The sequence below is a fragment of the Canis lupus genome, chromosome 2 (genome assembly GCF_003254725.2).
Source record: "Canis lupus dingo isolate Sandy chromosome 2, ASM325472v2, whole genome shotgun sequence".
Taxonomy (NCBI): domain Eukaryota; kingdom Metazoa; phylum Chordata; class Mammalia; order Carnivora; family Canidae; genus Canis; species Canis lupus.
The window spans coordinates 39,174,174-39,199,128 of NC_064244.1; the positions used below are offsets into that span (position 1 = coordinate 39,174,174).

At 37.0% G+C, this 24,955-nt stretch overlaps 1 protein-coding gene across 4 annotated transcripts in view; it reads right to left on the bottom strand.

Moving 5' to 3' along the window:
• The window catches only part of LARS1 (leucyl-tRNA synthetase 1), a 75,098-nt gene that overhangs the window by 17,621 nt on the left and 32,522 nt on the right, over nt 1-24,955 (bottom strand). For 3 of the 4 annotated variants that reach the window (XM_025447010.3, XM_049102396.1, XM_049102404.1), the window contains 12 exons: nt 22,937-23,022; nt 22,770-22,835; nt 22,586-22,668; nt 22,035-22,173; nt 21,484-21,696; nt 19,487-19,544; nt 16,685-16,748; nt 6,960-7,143; nt 5,851-5,941; nt 4,740-4,880; nt 3,532-3,672; nt 3,158-3,268 (listed from right to left, as the gene is read on the bottom strand). In XM_025447010.3, the coding sequence (XP_025302795.3) occupies nt 3,158-3,268; nt 3,532-3,672; nt 4,740-4,880; nt 5,851-5,941; nt 6,960-7,143; nt 16,685-16,748; nt 19,487-19,544; nt 21,484-21,696; nt 22,035-22,173; nt 22,586-22,668; nt 22,770-22,835; nt 22,937-23,022 (1,377 nt within the window). The remainder of the gene's footprint in view (nt 1-3,157; nt 3,269-3,531; nt 3,673-4,739; nt 4,881-5,850; nt 5,942-6,959; nt 7,144-16,684; nt 16,749-19,486; nt 19,545-21,483; nt 21,697-22,034; nt 22,174-22,585; nt 22,669-22,769; nt 22,836-22,936; nt 23,023-24,955) is intronic. The other variant, XM_049102400.1, reaches the window with a different exon arrangement.

Here is a 24,955-nt window from a genome sequence, read left to right on the forward strand (position 1 = left end):
TAGCGTGGCAGGATACAAAATCAATGCCCAGAAGTCAGTGGCATTTCTATACACTAACAATGAGACTGAAGAAAGAGAAATTAAGGAGTCAATCCCATTTACAATTGCAGCCAAAAGCATAAGATACCTAGGAATAAACCTAACCAAAGAGGTAAAGGATCTAAACCCTAAAAACTATAGAATACTTCTGAAAGAAATTGAGGAAAACACAAAGAGATGGAAAAATATTCCATGTTCATGGATTGGCAGAATTAATATTGTGAAAATGTCAATGTTACCCAGGGCAATTTACACGTTTAATGCAATCCCTATCAAAATACCATGGACTTTCTTCAGAGAGTTAGAACAAATTATTTTAAGATTTGTGTGGAATCAGAAAAGACCCCGAATAGCCAGGGGAATTTTAAAAAAGAAAACCATATCTGGGGGCATCACAATGCCAGATTTCAGGCTGTACTACAAAGCTGTGGTCATCAAGACAGTGTGGTACTGGCACAAAAACAGACACATAGATCAATGGAACAGAATAGAGAACCCAGAAGTGGACCCTGAACTTTATGGTCAACTAATATTCGATAAAGGAGGAAAGACTATCCATTGGAAGAAAGACAGTCTCTTCAATAAATGGTGCTGGGAAAATTGGACATCCACATGCAGAAGAATGAAACTAGACCACTCTCTTGCACCATACACAAAGATAAACTCAAAATGGATGAAAGATCTAAATGTGAGACAAGATTCAATGAAAATCCTAGAGGAGAACACAGGCAACACCCTTTTTGAACTCGGCCACAGTAACTTCTTGCAAGATACATCCACGAAGGCAAAAGAATCAAAAGCAAAAATGAACTATAGGGACTTCATCAAGATAAGAAGCTTTTGCACAGCAAAGGATACAGTCAACAAAACTAAAAGACTACCTACAGAATGGGAGAAGATATTTGCAAAAGACATATCAGATAAAGGCCTAGTTTCCAAGATCTATAAAGAACTTCTTAAACTCAACACCAAAGAAACAAACAATCCAATCATGAAATGGGCAAAAGACATGAAGAGAAATCTCACAGAGGAAGACATAGACATGGCCAACAAGCACATGAGAAAATGCTCTGCATCACTTGCCATCAGGGAAATACAAATCAAAACCACAATGAGATACCACCTCACACCAGTGAGAATGGGGAAAATTAACAAGGCAGGAAACCACAAATGTTGGAGAGGATGCAGAGAAAAGGGAACCCTCTTACCCTGTTGGTGGGAATGTGAACTGGTGCAGCCACTCTGGAAAACTGTGTGGAGGTTCCTCAAAGAGTTAAAAATAGACCTGCCCTACGACCCAGCAATTGCACTGTTGGGGATTTACCCCAAAGATACAGATGCAATGAAACGCCGGGACACCTGCACCCCAATGTTTCTAGCAGCAATGGCCACAATAGCCAAACTGTGGAAGGAGCCTCGGTGTCCATCGAAAGATGAGTGGATAAAGAAGATGTGGTTTATGGATACAATGGAATATTACTCAGCCATTAGAAATGACAAATACCCACCATTTGCTTCAACGTGGATGGAACTGGAAGATATTATGCTGAGTGAAGTAAGTCAGTCGGAGAAGGACAAACAATATATGCTCTCATTCATTTGGGGAATATAAATAATAGTGAAAGGGAATATAAGGGAAGGGAGAAGAAATGTGTGGGAAATATCAGAAAGGGAGACAGAACATAAAGACTCCTAACTCTGGGAAATGAACTAGGGGTGGTAGAAGGGGAGGAAGGCGGGGGGGTGGGGGGAGTGAATGGGTGACGGGCACTGGGGGGGGTCACTTGACGGGATGAGCACTGGGTGTTATTCTGTATGTTGGTAAATTGAACACCAATAAAAAATAAATTTATTAAAAATAATAATAATAAAAATTAAAAAAAGAAAAAAAAAGAAAATGCTATTATGAATATGCAACCCACTAAGGCACAATATCATTTTTCTACCTACCAAAGTGGCTTTTACTTTTTTACTTGCCATACATCAAAATCTGCAAGCAATTCTATAGAATATGTTCTATTTCTATTATATACAATCAAATGAGGAAGTGGCTCTCCATAAAGATAGGCTCACAAAAATCACTTGTTCTTCTCTTTCCATCAAATTTCCAAACGTAAATGTTTTTCTGAGTATTTTTTAAGTAACTACAAAAATTTCTGAAATAAAATCTCAGTTAAGTTCTCAAAACTCAAAGCTAAGGATTTTCCCTTCAGTTATCACTTTATGCTTTGCCCATAATCACCGTTTTGTCTCTCTCTCTTCTTTAAGTGCACCTTAACAATTTGTGTCTACCAGTAACTCTTCTTAATAACCTAAGCAAAGGGATCCCTGGGTGGCGCAGCGGTTTAGCGCCTGCCTTTGGCCCAGGGCGCGATCCTGGAGACCTGGGATCGAATCCCACATCGGGCTCCCGGTGCATGGAGCCTGCTTCTCCCTCTGCCTGTGTCTCTGCCTCTCTCTCTCTCTCACTGTGTGCCTATCATAAAAAAAAATAAAATAAAATAAAATAACCTAAGCAAAAATTCCACAACATATACTTTGTTTCCATATTTTGAATGTGAAAGAAAAAGGTAGATGGACTTTTTCCTTCAGGAAAACTTAGAACTATGTTGAAGTATTGTTTCCTTCAAACACAATAATCATATTTAACAGCTCTTTACCTGATGTAGCCAAAAACATCCAGCTCTCCATTTCTATGGATAACTATCAAATAGACATTTTGTTTTAAATTACTCAATAGGCAAACTTCAAAATTTTTTTAAACATAATGAGGTTAAGGCTTCATGAACTCCAGCGTTCAAGTCCTAACAAACCCAAAAGGCAAACTCAGTCCTTTTGCTTCATAATTTTAACCACATATGAGAAAATCCCACACCTTTTAATTACATATGACCAGAGCCACTATATTTTTGTATGAAAGCATCAGAAATGATAAAAAAGATGGCAACTTTTCCCTCGGTATCCATTTAAGAGCCAGCACAGCTAACAAAAAACACTCTGTGCCTAGGGGTAATTACACAAAGCTGCCAGTCTCCCTTCTCCCAGACATTGCCAACATCCTAAAAACAGGCACAGGCACACACAACAACACTGGGAGAACGTCTGCTGAGAGCATCACCTCAAAGTGATTACGCAGCACTGACAGGGTGGTATGTTGCCAAGAAGGATAGTTCTTCGCCACATAGATGGTGCAATGTGAAGGTTTCTGAGGTGGTTGCTTGTCAGTCTTCTACAGGGCAAAAGAAAGGGAGAAAACATTTGATCACTCTTGTATACACCAAAAATGAAATATCCCCCTCCTGGTATACATTGCTACTGCCTCTAACAGTAAGAAGCATACGCATACTACAAAATTGAATTAGCAGTAAAAAGAGTCTGACACATTGGAACGATAGTTGTCTTAATTTTCATTACTAGTAAAGGTTACTTGACTAATAACTTTACAAGAACAGCCCTTTTTAAAAAAAATAAAATAAAATAAAAAGCCTTCACCTTCCCCTTAGCTGGCATCATATAGTTCTTGAGTCGCAATCTAAGGTCATGTGCTACTTCCATGAGATACTGTGAGGAACGTATCAAGGCTTCATCCACAGGACCAGCCAGAGGCCATGAAGCATTCATAATGGAGTCAGGCTTTAAGAAAGAAAGAAAAAAAAAGTTCAGTGGGATTAAAGCACACAACTATTTTATGGTTCTTGATTACAGTTCCATACAAAGGCTACCATCTAAAAAAAAAAAAAACAAAACAAAACCCAAAGGCTACCATCTGTAATTGCATGCTCAGAGTTCAAACCTGACTACCCATAACACACTTCCACAGTCCCTCATCTAATGTTCCCTAGAATTCAAGCTGTGAAGTCTGACTCTACATTCTTAATTAGCATCCATTTGTACAAGCGTATTAATACCCACACACATATGCTCACTTTCAAAGAAAATTATGTAATGCTAATTTGCCTAAATTTAATCATTATTACATAAATTATACGCACTCTTGGTTTTTATCCTATTAATACATTTAGTCTTGAAAATATAGCTATTCAGTATATGTATCATGAGTACATTTTTTGCATTGTTCATGCTTTAAAAAATACAAAAGAACCTGGCTAATAAAGATGAAAAGAAATTATTAAACCAGCCAATCTGTTTATCTGCAAGCCTAGGAGAAATAATTGAATCTATCCTCACAGTAAGGATGCTAATATAATAACCCTGAATATTCAGCCCTACATATGCCAGAAATTTTATATAAAACAAAAATATTTATGCAAATATACACTTCTATCTTTGTTTATGAGCTGCTCTAACAGTCGTTTATATCTTTCTCAATATTTTCACCTTTTTTAACAGTTGGAAAAACAGTATTAGTTACACATGAATTCTAATTAAATGTATTTTTAAAATATACTTAAATGTATTTTAACATTTCCTAACAAGAATTAGGTGATAAAAAAAAAGAACTAGGTGATAAAGAAAATGCAAAGTCACATGTTTTTAAAATACATTCACTGTGTGTACATAAATAAAGGCACACACACAATGTATTTGTCTAAACAGAAGGTAGCTTCATGAAATGATGAATCCAACATTATTCTTGAAATATTTTTTTCAGTCTTTTCCTCTTAAGTAGCATTATTACTGTATTTATTTAATAAGGCCAAATCAAAACTGCCCACAACATCTGAACCACAGACAGGTACCTTTCCCAGGAGTGTCCAGATGTGTTCACATAGGTGTGGACAGAACGGAGCCAAGAGAAGTGTTTGAACTTCAATAAAGCGGAACACAAGGTCTCTGTGCATACCTTCTATGGCCAATTCACGGTATTTATCTTTCGCAGCCTGTAAGATTTGAAATTATTTACCATTTTTCTCCCCATACTTTTTAAAAATAAAATGAAAAGAAAAAAATTCAGTACCTTAATGTTAATGCATTTTTAAGCTTTTAGTCTTTCAAAATTCCATAAGGAATTTTCATAAAGGTTTTACGTCATTTTATTTTAAGTAATCTCTATACCGGATGTGGAGCTCCAACCCACAATCTGCAGATCAAGAATCTAAAGCTCTACCAACTGAGCCAACCAGGCACCCCCCAGTTTTACTACATTTTTAACAACTTGCAATTAAATGTATACCAATCCTTGTCAAAGGATATCATGGTTTTATAGTACTGATTCTCAAGAAAAATTTTTCAGAAAGACATTTTGTAGCATATAAAAGTTGCACAATTTAAACTCTGTGTTAAGGGCTGATGATACTCTGAACAGCCTATAAGATATTAAGTATCAAAAAAGGCTATAAATAGGACACATTGCTATGTTCAGCACTTATCCTTATTTAACCACATCTATGAAAACCAAGTTACATAAATCCCAATGTGATATTTTACAAAACTGATTGAGGAAACCTACATTTTCACTTTAAGCCCTTGAACTGCCAAATTTGAGGAAACACTGACACCTTGTGGGCAACATCAGAAAATGCTTATTTTCAAACTAAGCAAATTATTTTATCTTTATATTTTATCAATTTAAAAATGTTCTCCTAGAAAATGTGGCTGATTTTTAGATTTAACCTTTACTAACTCATAGCTCAACTAGAGACAGAAATACTTATATCAAACACAAAAGAAAGAGTATCAAAGAAAGTTATTTAAAACTACAATTTACTAAAGAATTTAAAAATTGCCTGGCAACATTTTAGAGGAGTCCCCACCTTAGAGGAGTTATTTTGTCATCGCAGGAAGGGAAAAAGAGCAAAATACATCATATTCACACTAACAAATTTTATAGCTACTAAAAGAATAGCCTACCTGAAACTCAAAAAACCCTGTTTTCAGGGCTTCTTTAAACATCATCTTTTCATAATTTTGATCTGTTTTTATAATTCCTGCATTCATCTCACTATAGAATAGGAGGAAAAAAAGATTACTGAGTTCACATGCAAGTACATGAAGATATATAAAACTGCCGTATATACTAGTAAACAGTAAAATCAGATCAATGCCTGAAACACTGAAGACCACTCAACCACAAAACCAGTTAACCACAACACAGTTAATGATGTCCTTGTCTAAAAATTTCTAGATGAAACTTTATTAGGAAGTCTAAGACATGGAAACAGCTTGACAAAGGTGGTCAGATTCACCTGCTGCATTTTAAACAAATGACGTTGGATATTAAAAAAATTTGTTCATGCCACCAAAGGCCCTTCATAATTTGGCCCCAGCGTGTTTGATGTGCTACTCTGCCCTCCAAATACTATACCTCAAATAAATATCACTCTTTCCATGGCTTCCTTATCTCCCTGTAAGAATCGTTTATTTTTCAAGAAACCCAGAACACACATGCCATCTCCCTCTATCCCTATAACTATACTTGTAATGAGTTCAGTAATGAGTGTTTTCTTCTCCTGCTAAACTATAGTGAAGGATCAAGTCCTATCCATCTTTGTAACACCAGTTCTTAAGATGGCTCCTGATACAAAGATGATGATAAATGTTTTTTAAAAGGAAAAAATTGATATTTCTCTTTTTCTTCTAATCTACTTTTCATTTAGCCATTCTGTCCTATTCTAACACAAGCCAGCATGGTAAAATAGTCATGAGAACGGCTTTGAAGAAACAAATTCGTAAACCCCAAAACAAAGTACTAGCTTTGAGAAATTTAATATTTAATTTTTCTAAGCTTCACTTTCTTTAACTATAAAATGGAGCATTAATATCTTTATCATATAAGCTGTGAAGCTAAAATCAAATAATGGGTGCAAAGTGCTTGGCAGAGTACCCAGAACAAGTAAGCCTGCAACGAACAGTAGCTATTATTGACATCTAATTTATTTTAGGAGGGAAAAAACAAAAACTTAAAAATGCACAAGGACTGAGCAACTGTAAAGTAGCGAGGGCTGGAGTCCACAGATTACCTGGCAAAAACTCTATCATTGAAGGTGCTGGCAGGCCCACTTCTTAGGCTGTCCCAGTTGGCAACCATTTCTTTCACCCACTCCACCCAGGTGTACAGACGGAGAATACCTGCATCTGCCATGGCTTCCACAAAGTTTGCATCTTCAACAGTGTCGCCAGCATCAGCCAGAGCCAAACGCATTCCTGGATGAAGAGGAGGGGGATGAACAAGAAGATCGAGTGATGATTTTAAAATGTAGTTAGTAACTATCAATGATGTGTCCATTTGGGTATTACTGCAAAAGCTACACAGAAATTAAGAAATAGCGGAGGCTTTAAAGGACTGCCATGGACCATCAAACTACCACCAAAAGTGGGATCCACAGTGTTGTTCAAATATTTGAATCACCTATATCGCTTTGCATATGCTTAGCATCAGTGTGTTTCTTTCCAGGCACATTGAGTTAATGAGATAAAGTGGTCTTGAATGAAAGACAGGAAGAAAATGGTAAATTAGAAATACAGATCCTATCAACATTTCGGCCTCACTTAGTGGCAGCATAACTAGATTTTAATGCATGAGAGCACACATCAGTGCCTTACACGTACAAAAATATATTTAATTTCTTCTTTCTAAAAGCAGATGCTTCTATGTTTTCTAACAAAATTTTACTTTTCAACCAAAATCTTCCATTCTAGGACACCTGGGTGGCTCAGTCAGTTAGATCTGCCTTCAGCTCGGGTCATGGTCCTGGTGTCCTGGGATTGAGCCCCATGTTGGGCTCCATGCTCAGTGGGGAATCTGCTTCTCCCTCTGCCTTTCCCCCTGCTTGTATTCTAGCTCTCTCTCCCTCTCAAATAAATAAAATCTTTAAAAAAATTAATAAGAGCCTAATTAAATTATAGGACATCCTTGCAATGGAACACTATATTTCTGCAAGAGTGAGGAAAACTTTTTTATGTATCAATATGGAGCAATCTCAAATATGAAGTGTTAAGTGAAAAAGGAAAAGTTCAGAAGAATGTGTATTATTTTTCTACCATCTGTGCCTAAAATGGGTGAGATGAGAACATGTAACATTGTTATGGATCATTAAATATACTTTATAATACATAAGAAGCTCAAAACACTTTTTATCTGAAATAATTTTACACTTAAAGAAAAGGTGCAAAGACAGCAAGAGAATAGACATAAACCATTTAACAGGCTTCTCTAATGTTAACTTACATAACCATAGTTTCAAAACCAGGAAGTTAACATTAGGTATAATACTATTAATTAAACTGTAGACCTTATTCAAATTTCACGAGTTTTTCTTCCAATATCCTATTTCTGTTGCAGGATCCAATCCAAAAAACTACATTGCATTTAATCATTTTATCTCGCTGGTCTCCTCTCATATCTGTGACAGCTCCTCAGTCTTTGTCTTTCATGACCTTGACATTTTTGATGAGTACTAGAGACAGTTATTTAATAGAATTTCCCCAAACTTGGTTTGTCTGATGTTTTCTCACGATTAGACTGAGCTTATGAACCTCTGGCAAGAAAATCACAAAGGTGATGCTTTGGGTCTTCTCAGTGCATCACTATCAGGGAGGCACAGGATATTGATGACTTATTACTGGTGTTGCAAGCTTTTATCACTTAGGTAGTGTGTCAAGTTTTCTCGACTGTAAACTGTTTTTCCATTTGTGATTAGCAAAGTATCTTGGTAGAAATACTCTGAGAATATACAAATATCTTGTTTCTTCTGAAATGTACACTCATTGGGATCCCTGGGTGGCACAGCGGTTTGGTGCCTGCCTTTGGCCCAGGGCGCGATCCTGGAGACCCGGGATCGAATCCCACGTTGGGCTCCCGGTGCATGGGGCCTGCTTCTCCCTCTGCCTATGTCTCTGCCTCTCTCTCTCTGTGACTATCATAAATTAAAAAAAAAAAAAAATTATGAAATGTACACTCATTGATTTTGGCAATCATTGGTAGATCTTGTCTGTAACAATTATTACTGTGATTTTTGCCTAATGGTGATTTTATAGTTCATTCAACCTTCATACATTTATTAATATGAATTCTTCTGAAAGGAAAAAGCTGTCCCTACTCACCCACTTATTCTTTTATTTGACTATTACTTTATCAGTATGGACTCACAAATATTCAACTTATTCACTGGGTTATAATCCAACACTATCATTTATTTCTTAAATTGTCCTAGCTTGCATAATTGGACGCTCCTTCCACTTGGTTCCTGTACCCTTTTCTTTTATATATATGTATAAATATATATATATATCAATATATACATAAATTTTAATTTAATCACTTGAACTCATCACAACAAGCAGACTCCTTAATCTGCATCATCTATTTTGGCCATCTCCCACCTCCTCCCTCTGGTAATCATCAGTTTGTTCTCTATCGTAAGAGTCTCTTATGGCTTGTTTCCCTGTCTTTTTCCTGATTCATCTGTTTTGTTTCTTAAATTACACATGAGTGAAATCCTATGGTATTTGTCTTTCTCTGACTTATTTCTATTAGTATTATACTCTCTAGCTCCATCCATGTGGTTCCAAGTGGCAAGATTTCATTCTTTTCATGGCTGAATAATATCCCTGTGTGTGTGTGAGATGTGTGTGTGTGTGTGTGTGCGCACGTTCTTTATCCGTTCATCAATTTATGGACACTTGGGACTGCTTCCATATCTTAGCTATTGTAAGTAATGCTGCTATAAATAGACAGGTGAGCATACCCCTTCAAGTTTAGTGTTTTTATATTTTGGGGGGTAGATACCCAGTAATGTGATCATATGGTAGTTTGATTTTTAACTTTTTGAGGAACCTCCATACTGTTTTTTACAGTGGCTGCTGTGCCAGTTTGCATTCCCACCAACAATGCACAAGGGTTCCTTTTTTTCACATCCTCACCAACACTTGTTGTTGTATTGTTGATTTTAGCCATTCTAATACGTGTGCGGTGATATCTCATTGTGATTCTGAGTTGCATTTCCCTGGTGATGAGTGATGGTATCTTTTCAAGTGTCTGTTGGCCATCTGGATGTCTTCTTTGGAAAAATGTCTGTGTCTTCTGCCCATTTTCTAATTAGATTATTTGTTTCTTGGTGTTGTATAAGTTCTTTGTATATTTTGAATACTAACCCTTTATTAGGTATGTCATTTGCAAATATGCTCTCCCATTCTGTAGGTTGTCTTTTAGTTTTGCCAACTGATCCTTCTCTGTGCAATTTTTATTTTGATGTAGTTCCAATATTTTATTTTTGCTCATTTCCCTTGCATTAGGGGATCTATCTAGAAAAATACTTGCTATGGCCAATGTCAGAGTAATTACTGCCTATACTCTTTCATAAGATTTTTATGGTTCAAGATCTCACACTTAGGTCTTTAATGTATTTTGAATTTATTGTGTATGTTTTAACAAAGTGGTCCAGTTTCATTCTTTTGCATGTTGCTGGCCAGTTTTTCCAACATTGTTTGTTGAAGAGACTATCTTTTTCCCATTAGACATTCTTTCCTGCCTTGTCAAAAATTAAATGACCATATAATGTTGAGTTCATTTCTGGATTTTCTATTCTTTTTCATTGATCTATGTACCTATTTTTGTGCCAGTGCCATACTCTTTTAATTACTAGAGCTTTGTAATATAACTTGAAGTCCAGAACTGTGATGTCTCCAGCTTTGCTTTTTTCAAGGTCACTTTGGCTCTTAAGGTTCTTTTGTGGTTCCATACAAATTTTGGGATTGTTTGTTCTAGCTCTGTGAAAACTGCTGTTGGTATTTTTGCTAGGGATTGCATTAAATGTGTAGATTTCTTTGGGTAGCAGAGGTATTTTAACATTTGTTCCTCCAATCCATGAGCATGGAATATCTTTCCATTTCTTTGTGAGAGCTTCAATTTCCTTCATCAGTATTTTAAAGCATTCAGAGTACAGGTCTTCTACCTCTTTGGTTAGGTTTATTACTAGGTATCTTATTATTTTCAGTGCAATTATAAATGGGATTGTTTTCTTAATTTCTTTCTGCTGGTCCATCATTAGTATATACAAACACAACACATTTCTGTAGATTCACTTTGTATCCTGAGACTTCACCAAATTCGTGTATCAATTCTAGCAGTTTTTTGGAGGAGTCTCTCAGGTTGTCTATATACAATATCATGTCATCTGCAAGTTTTTCTTTTTGGTGTCTTATTGCTGTGGCTAGGACTTCCAGTATTAAGTTGAATAAAAGTGGTGCCTTGCCTTGTTTCTGACGTTAGGGGAAAGGCTCTCAGCTTTTCACCATTAAGAATGTTACCTTGGGGTTTTCATTTAAGGTCTTTATTATGTTGAGGTATGTTCCCTCTAACCCTACTTTGTTGAGGGTTTTTATCATGAGTGGATGTTGTACTTTGTCAAATGCTTGTTCTCCATCTATTGAAATGATCATATGGCTCTTACCTCTTATTGATATGATGTATCATGTTGATTGACTTGAGAATACTGACCCATCAGGAATAAATCCCACTTGACCGTGGTGAATGATTTATTTTAATGTATTGTTGGGGTTGGTTTGCTAGTATTTTGGTGAGGATTTTTGCATCTACATTCATCAGAGATACTGCCCTGTCGTTCTCTTTTTTTGTAGTGTCTTTACCTGGTTTTGTTATCAGGCTAATTTTGGCCTCATAGAATAAATTTGGAAGTTTTCCTGCCTTTCTATTTTTCAGAATAGTATAAGAAGAATTGGTATTAACTCTTCTTTAAATGTTTCATGGAGGGGCACCTGGCTGGCTCAGTTGGTGGAATATAAGCCTCTTGATCTCAAGGTTCTGAGTTCAAGCCCCACAATGGGTGTATGTGTGTGTGTGTGTGTGTGTGTGTGTGTGTGTGTATAATAAAATAAAATAAAAGTCAATCCATATTTGGAAGAATTCACTCATGAAGATATCCAGTCCCAGACTTATGCTTCTTGGGAATTTTTTGATTACTGATTCAATTTCTTTGCTGGTAATCAGTCTATTCAAATTTTCTATTTCTTCCTGTTTTACTTTTGGGAAGTTAAATATTTTTAGGAATTGATCCATGTCTTTTAAGCTGTCCAATTTGTTGGCATATAGTTTTTCAAAATCTAATTGTTTGTGGTGTTTGTTGTTATTTCTCCTCTCTCATTTGTAATTTTATTAATTTAGGTCCTTTCTCACTTTTTTTTTTTTTAAGATTTTATTTATTTATTTGAGAAAGAGAGAGCGAGACAGAGCCAGCACAGCAGGGGAAAAGGACTGAGAGGGAGAAGAAGGCTCCCCGCTGAGTAGGAAGCCCAACACAGAGCTCACTCCCAGGACCTTGGGATTTTCTTGATGAATCTGACTAGAGGTTTATCAATTTTATTAATTTTTTTCAAAGAACTAGCTCCTGGGTTTCATTGATCTGTTCTACTGGTTATTTAGGTTCTATATCACTTTTTTCTGCTCTAATCTTTATTATTTCCTTTCTTCTGCTGGTTTTAGGTTTTGTTTGTTATTCTTTTTCTAGCTCCTGTAGGTATTAGGTTGTTTATGTGAGACTTTTATTTCTTCTTGAAGTAGGCCTATATTGCTATAACCTTCCCTCTTAGAACTGCTTTGGCTATGTCCCAAAGATTTTTAAACCATTCTGTTTTCCATGTATTTTTTTATTTCTTCTTTTATTTCCTAGTTGACACATTTGTTGTTTAACCTCCATATATGTTATTTAACCTCCATATATCTCTGGTCTTTCCAGATTTTTTCTTGTAGTTGACTTCTAGTTTCATAGATAGCATTGTTGTCAGAAAAGATACATGGTATGATTTTGATCTTTTTAAATTCGTTGAGGCTTGTTTTGTGGCCTAATGTGTGATCCATGTGCACTTGAAAAGAATGTGTATCATGCTGCTTTAGGATGGAATGTTGTGTATGTATCCGTTAAATCCATCCGTTCCAGTGTGTCATTCAGAGCCATTGTTGCCTTGATAATCTGCTGTTTAGATGGTCTGTCCATTGATGTCAGAGGATGTGAAAGTCCCTTACTATTATAGCATTATTATCAATTAGTTCCTTTATGTTTGTTATTAGCTGTTTTATATATTTGGGTGCATAAATATTTAAAATTCTTATATTTTCTTGTTGAACTGTCTCCTTTACTATTATATACTATCTTTCTTTAAATCTTGTTACAGTCTTTATTTTTAAAATCTATTTTATCCGATATAAGAATTGCTACTTTGGCTTTCTTTTTTTTTTTTTAATTTTTATTTATTTATGATAGTCACAGAGAGAGAGAGAGAGAGAGGCAGAGACACAGGCAGAGGGAGAAGCAGGCTCCATGCACCGGGAGCCCGACGCGGGACTCGATCCTGAGTCTCCAGGATCGCGCCCTGGGCCAAAGGCAGGTGCTAATCCGCTACGCCACCCAGGGATCCCCTTTGGCTTTCTTTTGATATCCATTTGCATGATACATGTTCCTCCATCCTCTCACTTTCAATCTGCAGGTGTCTTTAGGTCTAAAATGAGTCTCTTGGGATGTGTGGGTGGCTCAGTGGTTGAGCATCTGCCTTCAGCTCAGGGCCTGACCTTGGGCTGCACTGGGCTCCCTGCGGGGATCCTGCTTCTCCCTTTGCCTGTGTCTTTCATGAATAAATAAATAAAAATCTTAAAATAAAATGAGTCTTTTGAAAATAAATAAAAAAATAAATAAATAAATAAAATGAGTCTTTTGTAGGAATGTGTGGCTGGTTCTATTGGTGGAGCATACAACTTTTGATCTCAGGGTTGTGAGTTCAAGTCCCATGTGGGGCGTTGAGATTATTTAAAAATACGAATGTTAAAAAAAAAAAAACGAATGTTATTATGTTTGATGGAGTCCCTGAGTTTCCCTAAGTCTATTCTCATTGTGCATTATTCTTTTTTCTCTCTTTTGTTCAGTTTGATTACTTTCCATTACTCTTTTAGGTCATTAATTTATTCCTCTGCTTCTTCCGGCCTGCTATTCATTCCATCAAGCATGTTTCTCATTTTGTTTATTGAGCTCTTTTTCTCTCTTATGTTTTATTCCGAACCTCTGTGTTAACGGTCTCAAATGTCCTCCACTCTTTTCTCAAGTTCAGTGAGTATCCTTATGATCTCGGCTTTAAATTCTCTATTAGGCATGTTACTTACATCTATTTCACTTGTATCTCCAGCTATGGCTTTGTCCTGTTTTTATTTGGGACAAATTTCTGTCTTCTCATTTTGTCTAAGTCTCTCTGCCTATTTCTGTGTGTATGAAAAGTCAGCTATATCTCCTATTCTTAAGGGTGATGGCCTTCTGAAGAAGTACTGTAGCACCCAGAAGTGTAGTATCCCCTGTTCCTCAGGGCCCAGTGCTCCCAGCCAGGAGTGTCTCCAATGAGTGCTGCATGTGCTGTTGTGTCCTGGTCACTTTATCCTTCAGCCCAGTCATCTGCAGAAACTCTCTTTACTTGTGGGCAGTGTCTGGACCCTGGCCTAAATGTGGTACTTTTAATTAGGTGTGCTCTGGTCTGTTTGTGAAATGAGATCTGTCACTGACAGAAACAAGGCACATAAAACTCTTAGACTGAGAGACACACTGTGGGCAGGGGTTTGAGCTGGTCTTCTGGGGAGGGTGACTCTGCCACACTGAAACTGAGACAAGCATGACTGGAAGGGGTGGTTTTACCAGAGCATGGAGGGGTGGAGCTTGGTAAAAGCAAGTTAGGTGGCAAGTGTCAGCACTGTGCTACTTCCCACAGGTGGCATTATGCATATGCTAAGGGGTGGGGAGGGAAATGGCGCCTGCCAATTCCTTAGTTCCTGGAGGGGTCTCTCTGAATGCTGCCTCTCTGTGACATACTATGAGATGAGCAACTAACCTGCCCGCTGTGTGCCCCAGGGACTCTTCAGATCACTGTTTCCATGCTGTACGTCAACACCATGTTTGCCAGCCAGCCTTCTCTCCAAGAGCAGCACCAATGTCCTCTGAGCTCTTCCAGAGCCAAGCACAGTGATCTTTAAAATTCCAGGCTTTAAGCTCCACTGGTCTCAAGAACTCATGAAATTCAGGCTTTCTCACTTTCCAAGCCAATTGCTAAGGGGATTGGTTTTCCTCGTGTACTCCCCTGTGTACTAGTTTGTCTCTTGCCCTTCTCCACAATGGTGGCTACTGGCCATCAGCGGCCATGACCTGTTTCCCAAAATACACCTCTGCATTGGCTACCTTCTCCATTATAGCCTCTACTCTATCTCTAGTTGCAGAGTTTGTTCTGCCAATGGTCAGACAGATTTCTAGGGTATTTAGGATGATTTGATAGTTACCTACTTGTATGGATGAGACAAGGCAAGCCTAGGGTCCTCCCACTCTGCTGCAATCTTCTGTCTTAAATGAATCTGTGTCCTTTCAAATATCCCCATCCTTACTAAAACACTGCCTTCTTTACTGGCACCATAAGATGTTCCATGCTCATCTTGTATTTTCTCTACTCCAGACTGCAAATCAATCACTTCTCTCAAGAACTCTAGTTCCATGTATTGGAGAATGGTATTTAGAAACCAAGATCTAAATGTCAGGTGTATCCCTGCTACCAGTGTGTCACTGCTCATATGCCCTCTCAGCAGACACAGCTAGGGAAATATATACACATATACTAACCTACCACATACATTGACATTTACTTTTATATCAATTTGTCTGTACATAAAATTAAACACTGGAAATTGCCAATTGCAATCCAATACCACAGGGTATATTTTAGCATTCCCCCTTTATTTGTATCTTTTTTTTTTTTTTAACAGTGAGTTCTCGTCTATAATAAATTTATTTGTTCAATCCCAGTACACACATAAAATTAGTTTTAGAAATGCTAACCTAGACCTCATGTAAGAAATAGTCTTACTAATTACAGTATTTGTGTGCAGTCCTTTTGGCTTACAGCATCTGGTCAAAACATTGTTTCTCAAAGCCAGTTAGGTTAGTTGTTTTTGTTTTTGTTTTGTAAAGATTTTATTTATTTACTCACGAGAGACACATGGAGAGGAGAGAGGCAGAGACACAGGCAGAGGGAGAAGCAGGCTCCCTACAGGGAGCCTGATGAAGGACTCAATCCCAGGACCCCAGGATCATGACCTGAACCAAAGGCAGACGTTCAACCACTGAGCCACCCAGGCATCCCAATGAGGTTAGCTCTTTCCCAATCCCTTCAGCATCGCCTCAAACTGTACTAGTCATGATCAGTAGAAAGACATGCCATGATGGCCAAAGAAATGAATGGTTCCTGCGGGTTAGACAGCGCATTTCTTCCCTTGACAAAAGAATGATGAAATGGAACAGTACTGAGGCCAAGGAGAAAATAGTTCTCTAAAAAATGAATGCTCCCAGGTTCAAGTCACTTATGTTTATATCAAGTATGAAGGAAATACTTTGGAAAAACTTCAAAGTCATATCTCTATAAACCAACTCTTTAAGAAGTAGTAAGAAATTAAAAATAAGCCAGATAGAAATTACAATGAGTTTCTTTTTAAAAAGACTCTAATATTAGCTTCAATTTGTTCCTAAGCAGATCACATCTTATGTTTTAAGTATTCTTATGTTTTAAGTATTACACAAAAGAAAATGTGAATATTTTAAAGTACTGATAAAAGTGAAAGAAAAAAGCAGTAAAACAATCAGTTTAACTTGCCTTCCATAATCTGAAGAGAATCAAACCCTATACAACAGCAATAAGAAAAAAGTATACTCACCATCAGCTGAAAATTTGTCGATAGCTTGGGTCAAAGTGAGGAAGTTGCCTGTGGACTTTGACATCTGAAATGGAAAGTCAATGATCAGGCATTATTATGAACATATATAAAAAAATAAACCAAATCAAAGTAGGTTAGCCATAATCAGATAAAGACAAAAAAAAAATTAAAGAGGGAAAGGGGTACCTAGGTGGCTCAGTCAGTTAAGTGTTTGCCTTTGGCTCAAAACATGATACCCCCCTCCAAAAAAGAAAGAACATGATCCTGGGGATCCCTGGGTGGCTCAGCGGTTTAGCGCCTGTCTTCGGCCCAGGGTGTGATCCTAGAGTCCCGGGATCGAGTCCCACATAGGGCTCCCTGCAAGGAGCCTGCTGCTCTCTGTGCTCTGTGCCTCTGCCTTTCTCTCTCTCTGTCTCTCATGAATAAGTAAATAAAAATCTTAAAAAAAAAAAAAAAAAAAAAAACATGATCCTAGGGTCCTGGGATCAAGTCTCAAGTCAGGCTCCCTATAGCAGGGAGTCTGCTTCTCCCTCTCCCTTTACCCTTCCCCCGCTTGTGTGCTCACACACACTCTCTCTCACTTGCTCTCTCAAATAAATAAATATCCTTAAAAAAATTAAAGAGGGAAAGGAAAAGATATCTTGCACTAATTTGACAGAGGTAGAAACTTAAATCCAGTTAATATAGTGACTTGTCTGGGTCACTCTGCTAGGCAATGACAGAGCTAGGACAGGGTCTCTAGTCTGATACTCAGGCACTATTCTTTCCAGTAGGCTATACTGCCCCCTAGGAATCTGTAGACATATATAATGATTCCATTATAACTGGAACATGTCAGCTGGTCATGAAGAAGAGCTTTATAGGAGCACCTGCGTCGCTCAGTTGCTTAAGCATCCGACTCTGGCTCAGGTCATGATCCCAGGGTCCTGGGATCGAGCCCCACATTGGGCTCTCTGCTCAACAGAGAAGCCTGCTTCTCCCTCTCTCTGTCTGCCTGCCACTCTGCCTATTTTGCACGAGTGTGCTCTCTCTGTCAAATAAATAAAATCTAAAAAAAAAAAAGAAGAAGAGCTTTATAGTAATTAGAATCATTCAAAAACAAATGGACGACCATATGTTCTCAGAGTTAGGGTTTTAGGGAACTTCACTGGCATCACAATATTTGGTTGTTCAAGTTGTGCTCTACATGGGGGCACCACATCTAAGGAGGCACTGTGCACAGCCTACCAATTTTTCCAACTTAAGAATTTGTCATCTTGATCATAACTTTGCTGATACCAAAGAGGTGATAATCCAGTTTTCTATCACATGGCAATAAAATACCTAGTTCTAATAAAATCAGTACAGTGTATAGTACAACACTGAAACCAAAGAAAATGTCATAACACAATTTACATACATGTATACACATATATACACTATATATATATAGCAGTATACAGTAATATATAAATATATATAAATGTACTTTTTTTACATATATATATAGTGCCACTTTGCCTTACAAAGTAAAAAGTGAGTTCAATAATCAAAAGTCCTTGTTGATCTAACAAAATCTATATATATAGCCTATGCTTCTAATCAAAGAGCTGTTTTTCAGTCTAATATAGAGACTACGGGGATCCCTGGGTGGCTCAGTGGTTTAGCGCCTGCCTTTGGCCCAGGGCGTGATCCTGGAGACCCAGGATCAAGTCCCACATCGGACTCCCTGCATGGGGCCTGCTTCTCCCTCTGCCTGTGTCTCTGCCTCTCTTTCTCTGTGTCTCTCATGAATGAATAAATAAATAAAATCTTTAAAAAATAATAATAATAAAAAATAATAATAATAATAATAATAATATAGAGATTATTTTCAATGAACTTTTTTATTTCCTTTCAATATTAGGGCACCAGTTAAAAGTGATGTTTCATTTTGCAATTCATACCAGCTGCTATTTGTTTAAATATACACCTATTTTCATTATGACAGATATTTATAGCAAAGAATACTCTTTTCCAATTAATATTCTATCATTTGTGGCAAAATTCACTGATTGTAACAAAATCAACTTGCTACAAATATTATTACTAAGAAATAAATAACATGGCAACTTAATTTTCCATTTAAGTGAGGAGGGGTACCCTTTTCACAAAAGCGTAACAGGGGCAAAGCAAGGGCTTTGTCGTGAGGTTTGCGTAATATCACCTCCCCTCAGTTAACCTATCTTCCTATTGAAGATAGTGACTAATGAGATAAAGTCTTATATAGCTATAAAAAATCATATATATAATATACTACTATATATAAGTGTGTGTGTGTGTGTGTGTGTGTGTATATATATATATATTAGTAATTTTAACAATACTGGAAGCAGGGGTAATATAGAGAAATATATTATACTGCCTGGGAAGAAGCATTAAATAACAGTTATGAATCCTACACATTCCAAAATTCTATCACTTTAATTCAGTGGCTGATCACAGTTTGGAACAAATCCCACCAAATTATTTTCTCAACTTAATGAGAAAGATATTCTAGGATCACAATGCTATGATTCTCATGTTTTTTTATCATGTCTGCCTCTCTCTCCCCCAGTCAATTAGTGTCACCTTCTGTCATTTTAAATACAAATGTTAAAAAATAAGTAGATTTTCTCAGTCCCTCCCCCCAGTTAATACTATGTACTTTATTCACTCCTTAATTTATGCTGGTAGTCTTAACCATTTCTAATGGAAGATTAACACTGATTTTTATACTCTTTATTTAAAAAATACAACTTCCTACATTTGAATAGTTTTCTGCAGAATTTTAAACTTTCTTACCTTCTCAGAGTTGAGGAGGAGATGTCCATTTGCTCTCACAGCAGCAGGCCATTTGTCACTTTATAGGTAAACATTTAAGACAGAAAACAAAATGTAAGTTTCCAGTTTAAGCTTAAAAAGTTGAGGTAAATGCTAACGATTTGTAAAAGTTTACTAAGACAAATGTACAAATGTATTGAGTCCTGTTCATAACAGGAAACAAATGAAAACAAGAATTGCCCATTAGCAAAGGACTGGTTACATAAATTATGGCCCAGGTATACACTAAAATACTATGTAATGGCTATTTTAAAAACACAGGCAGGGCTAGATGTGTGGATATAAACAGATTTTTAAAACTTTACTATTACATGGGGAAGTGCTCGCTTCGGCAGCACATATATTAAAATATTACATGGGGAAGAAAAGTGTCTACAATGTGGCATCTTTGATAAATTAAAAAATAAATAAGTATGGGGCACCTGGCTGGCTCAATCTGAAGAGCAAGCAACTCTTGGTCTTGGGTCCATGAGTTTAAGCACCACGCTGGGTAGAGAGATTACTTAAATAAAGATATCTGATGCTCGTTTATTCATAAACATGTTATCCAAAAGAAATCATAAGAAAGCAGTAGGAGGGATTACCTACGGGAAGTAGAGTGATGTGGTGGCAAGGGTAAAAGTTCGCCTTTTACATTTTTCTTTTATGAACTGTTTGAATTTCTGAACTATGTACATGACCACTTATCATTCTAGCAATGAGATTATGTGAGGACAGTCATTGAGAGCAACTCAGGGTGAATTATCTGAGCTCTCTATGCCTCAGTAAGTTTCGTTGTCTGTAAAACGAGGACATCAGAGACCTTCCTTGAAAAGTTGTAGTGCAAATTAAATGAGTCGCTATAAGTGATTAAAACTGTGCGTGATGTTATTGATAATTATTACTTACAAGTATTTCTTTTTTTTTTCTTACAAGTATTTCATGTTATTAGTTACTTATAAGTAAAACCTAAATGAAAACCTAATACATGTCAAACCTTGATGCAAAAAAAAAAAAAAAAAAAAAACCCTTGATGCAAAGGGATGAAGACTTAACTATATCACCAACAAGTATTTCTGCGATATCCAACTCCTCCGAAATAGATTTTCAACAACAACAAAATAAATGGATAACAAGAACCACATCAGATTCATTTTATTCCTCTACTTCAAAACTTTCCTTTCATTCTTGAGAAAGAAAATGCAATCTCATTCTAAGTATAAGAAGTCACATGAGATTGTTTTGGTGATATGAAATAAAATTTGAACAGACGGAGGGGTCTGTTTTATCAGCTATTTGAGAGGCTGGAAGAAAAGGCACAGAGACATATCTGGATCAAGAGGGAAGATGATAGGAGGATTGTTTTTGAGCACACAGGATTAAAAATGCCTCTTAGATTTAGACTCTAGGCAGAATACCACCACCAGGGGCACCTGGGTGGCTCAATCACTTAAGCATCTGACTCTTGGTTTTGGCTCAGGCCATGATCTCAGAGTCATGGGATGGAGCCCTGTGTCAGGCTCTGTGCTGGGTTTGCAGCTGGCTTAATATTCTCTCACTACTCACTCTGTCCCTGCATCCTATGCTCACTCTCTCAAAAAAAAAGGAATACAGGTACCAAGTAATGCTGTAACCTTGGGGCTCTCAGCTCTAGAAGGATGTTTCCTTCCAATTCTAATGTTCTAGGCTCTGTCTTAAATCACCTTTATTTCTGCACCTAAGAGGTCAAATGAGTCACAAAATAGGTCAAGTAAAGTACTGAAAGGCTGTCAAGGTACCTGAAATGTGCTTCGGCGAGCCTAAGGTAAGTATGAGGATTTCTGGATATAACTGATAGAAGGTGTGCTTTCTGCTTCAATATACATTTAACAGAGGAAAAAGAAGGCAACTGCCAAACCTAACTATACCTTGCACAATAACTTTTTAAATATTTGAAGCCATAAGCCATAAATTTAGTCTATATCTTTTTAGGTACTCACCTTTGTTCTGGCCACATTGCCACATGATTATAAAGGTAATATGAGAGATGATTTGGAACAAGATCCTTTCCAGAGACTCGGAGATCCACAGGATACCAGAACTCAAATTCCTGCTTTAACTGATCTAATTTTTCCTTTGGGATCTGAGTCTTAGGAAATGGAGCCTCCTTGAAGAAAACATAATCCCAAACCTCCCTGGTCATCTGTTGCGGTCTGTGTTAAAAATAAAACAAACAACAAAATATAGAGATAATTTCTTTGAAAGAGAATATTTTCATCTAATCATGAAGTGGGAATCTCTTTCTTAACATAGTTACGGTAACAAATAACAATAGACTCCAAAAAGAATACGGGATGGTAACAATAACAGAGGGGGTATTTATTACTTTTTCTCAGTTCGGCAGCAAAAAAGTAAAACATCCTAACAAAATTCTGCTAAATGAATTCTTACGAAAACTAAACAATTAAAAAAATTTTTTTCAATGTGTAAATCAAAAGAGCACATCTCTTGCTAACCAACTACACTTTTTTTGCCTTATCCATTTACCAACCTGATACCAAGTGGAGACTCTGTCTGTCCACGCAAGTTACCCCCCTGCAGGAGGTGTGCAACTGTGTAAAATGCCATGTAAATAGTGGAATCAGAGAGCGATTCAATCAGCCACTGCTCATCCCACGGCAGACGAGTACCTGCAAGATAAAATGAAGAAATTTAATGCATGAGAAACTTAAGAGACAGTTCATCTAGAGAATCCACATTTTCAAGGTATATAGTATTTACAAAGCTACTTATTTAAGAAAGTCTCAAATTGGCTTGAATAATTAATAAAATAAACCGGTAATAAAAAACCAAATGGCTAAAGTACTAGAAACTTTCTATTAAAAAAAAATCCATAAAAGCTATGGGTTTAATTACTCAAGCACACGTCTATCACCAGGTAGGTAGTAGAGCACCACATGCCAGTTCCCCTCCCCCTCTAACTGAAACCTCTCACTTCCAATTCAGAAAAATACTAGAAAAGAGGGGAAAAAAGGTAAAGGTGTTAATTTGCCCTGTAATTGACAAAGTCATTCAAACTGAAGAATTTGAAGTAGGTGTTACCTAAACCGTAAGTTCTTGAGCAGGCATGCTCTTGTAGCCAACCTAAGGTAGCTTCAAAATTCCTCCTGGTCTCCTCACAGAATCTAGAGAGAGTAAAAGATAAAGAGTCTTTCTTTCTTTGCCTTCACTATCTTCCATGTTTCTCATCTCCTCTCCCTCCCCTCATCCCTTTTTCCCTTCTTACGTTTCCAGGCCTTTCAAGCACTGGGATGTCTGTTTTTTCCAATTTTCTTCTCCATAATCCAAGTACCTTGGGAGTGGACAGATTGATGTAAAAAAATAATAGTGAGTAAAAGTCCAAAGGATAAGTAAAGCGACTGAAAGAAATTTCTTGTTGTAATACAGACTAACCACTGGTCGCACAGCGCCACAACACATTCATCTGAAGATCTGGACATAACTTGTTTCTCTGGTTCCATGTAAGTAAATGCATCTCCCTACATAAAAGCAAACAAATATATATCAGATATTATGTTGAGTCAGTCTCTATTCCTCGGGGATAATAAAAACAACTTTAACTCCACATTTTCTTTTTTTTTTTTTAACTTAACATTTTCATTGTTTTCCCTCTTTCCAATAGAAGACATCTATCTGCCTTTCTTTCTACACAACATTTACTTTTGAAAAGGTGAATATCTTTGTCAATGGATCATCTTTCCTAAGTATAGATTATTCCTTTTCAGTGGAATGTGAAAGATGTTCAATAGTTTCTAATTCAATGGTTTGAGGTCAGACTGCTTGTGGAAGCATTTTATCCTTGTTAGAATAAAAATATTTAGGGGATCCCTGGGTGGCGCAGCGGTTTCGCGCCTGCCTTTGGCCCACGGCGCGATCCTGGAGACCCGGGATCGAATCCCACGTCGGGCTCCCGGTGCATGGAGCCTGCTTCTCCCTCTGCCTATGTCTCTGCCCCTCTCTCTCTTTCTGTGTGTGTGACTATCATAAATAAATAAAAATTTAAAAAAATATATTTAAAAAGATGAAATTAGGGGATCCCTGGGTGGCTCAGCGGTTTAGCGCCTGCCTTTGGCCCAGGGCGCGATCCTCGAGTCCCAGGATCGAGTCCCACGTAGGGCTCCCTGCATGGAGCCTGCTTCTCCCTCTGCCTGTGTCTGCCTGTCTCTCTCATGAATTAAAAAAAAAAAAAAAAAAAAGATGAAATTAAAACCATGGAACCACTGCTTAAAAAAAAAAAAAAAAAACCAGAAGCACAAAAATTCAACGTAGAAAATGTCACTGCTACAGATTTATAGTGTCATGAAAAATGCCCACTAGAAAACTAACCATGAATTTAGTCATCTACCAAATATAACTATCTCTTATCGTATTATGGTTCCAAACTTATCAGGCTATTTTTAAAAATAAATCCAACGTTATTATTTATAAAATTATTTCTTTTTCTGTGTTTTTAATGTAATTCTTCATACTGTTAAATAGCCAGGACTTTGGTTTAAAAATGGTAAATTAAAAACAGACATTTAACTCTACTGCCTCTCAAAATTCCAATGAAGTGACAACAAAGAGTTTTTCTTTTTTCCAATGGCATGAACTTACGGATACAAAAGAATAGAAGAAGAAATACTATCAATCAAATTTTGGAAACTAAAAAACAGGATAAATAACAAGTGCATTAACAGGTTGAAGAAAACTAGCTGAATCATAAACCAGCAGGAGAGAAAGGTGAAAAGTAATCCAATTTGCATTACAGAACCTCCAAAAAACTCAACAGTTTGTGGTACAAGATGGTTCCGGAAGTGGAAGCAACATGAGGCTGAAGAGAGAAGAACTAACTGAAGTTTTTAAAGAAGAGGTTAGAACCCCAGATAACCTAATCCCACACTACACAGACACGCAACTGCCCCTCCGTATGCCAGCAGAACAATGAAAGTTTATTCTCTGGAAAGGATGACAGAATTACTCAACCAAAACCAAAGTTGAGGGTATGAGTATCACATTGAAAATAGATGAATTAACTGGAAAGTCAGCACACTGGGAATTAGTATTTCCCTTAGCAATCTTTTCAACTCCCAGAATGCTCAGTTAGCTTAGAATTTTTAAGCCAGAAACTAGAAGAATCTTTTGAGAGGAATCTAACAAATCCAAGAAGCTCTTACTAACATCAAGGCTAACATAAAGGCTTTCCCAAGGCCCAAATAGCCCTTCTAATTTTTTTTTCCAAACAGCCCTTTTAGATCTCCCCCAGCGAAGCCCTACTCACATGCAAAAAGATTCTTATCACCTCTTTGTATTCACTCTTAAATATCAGCAACCTCAGAAAAATAAGAGATTAAGATATCACATCCATGAAACAATGAATAGAATCCTAAAAAAGGATCAATCAGATAGCAAAAATAAGCTCTTAAAACTGGC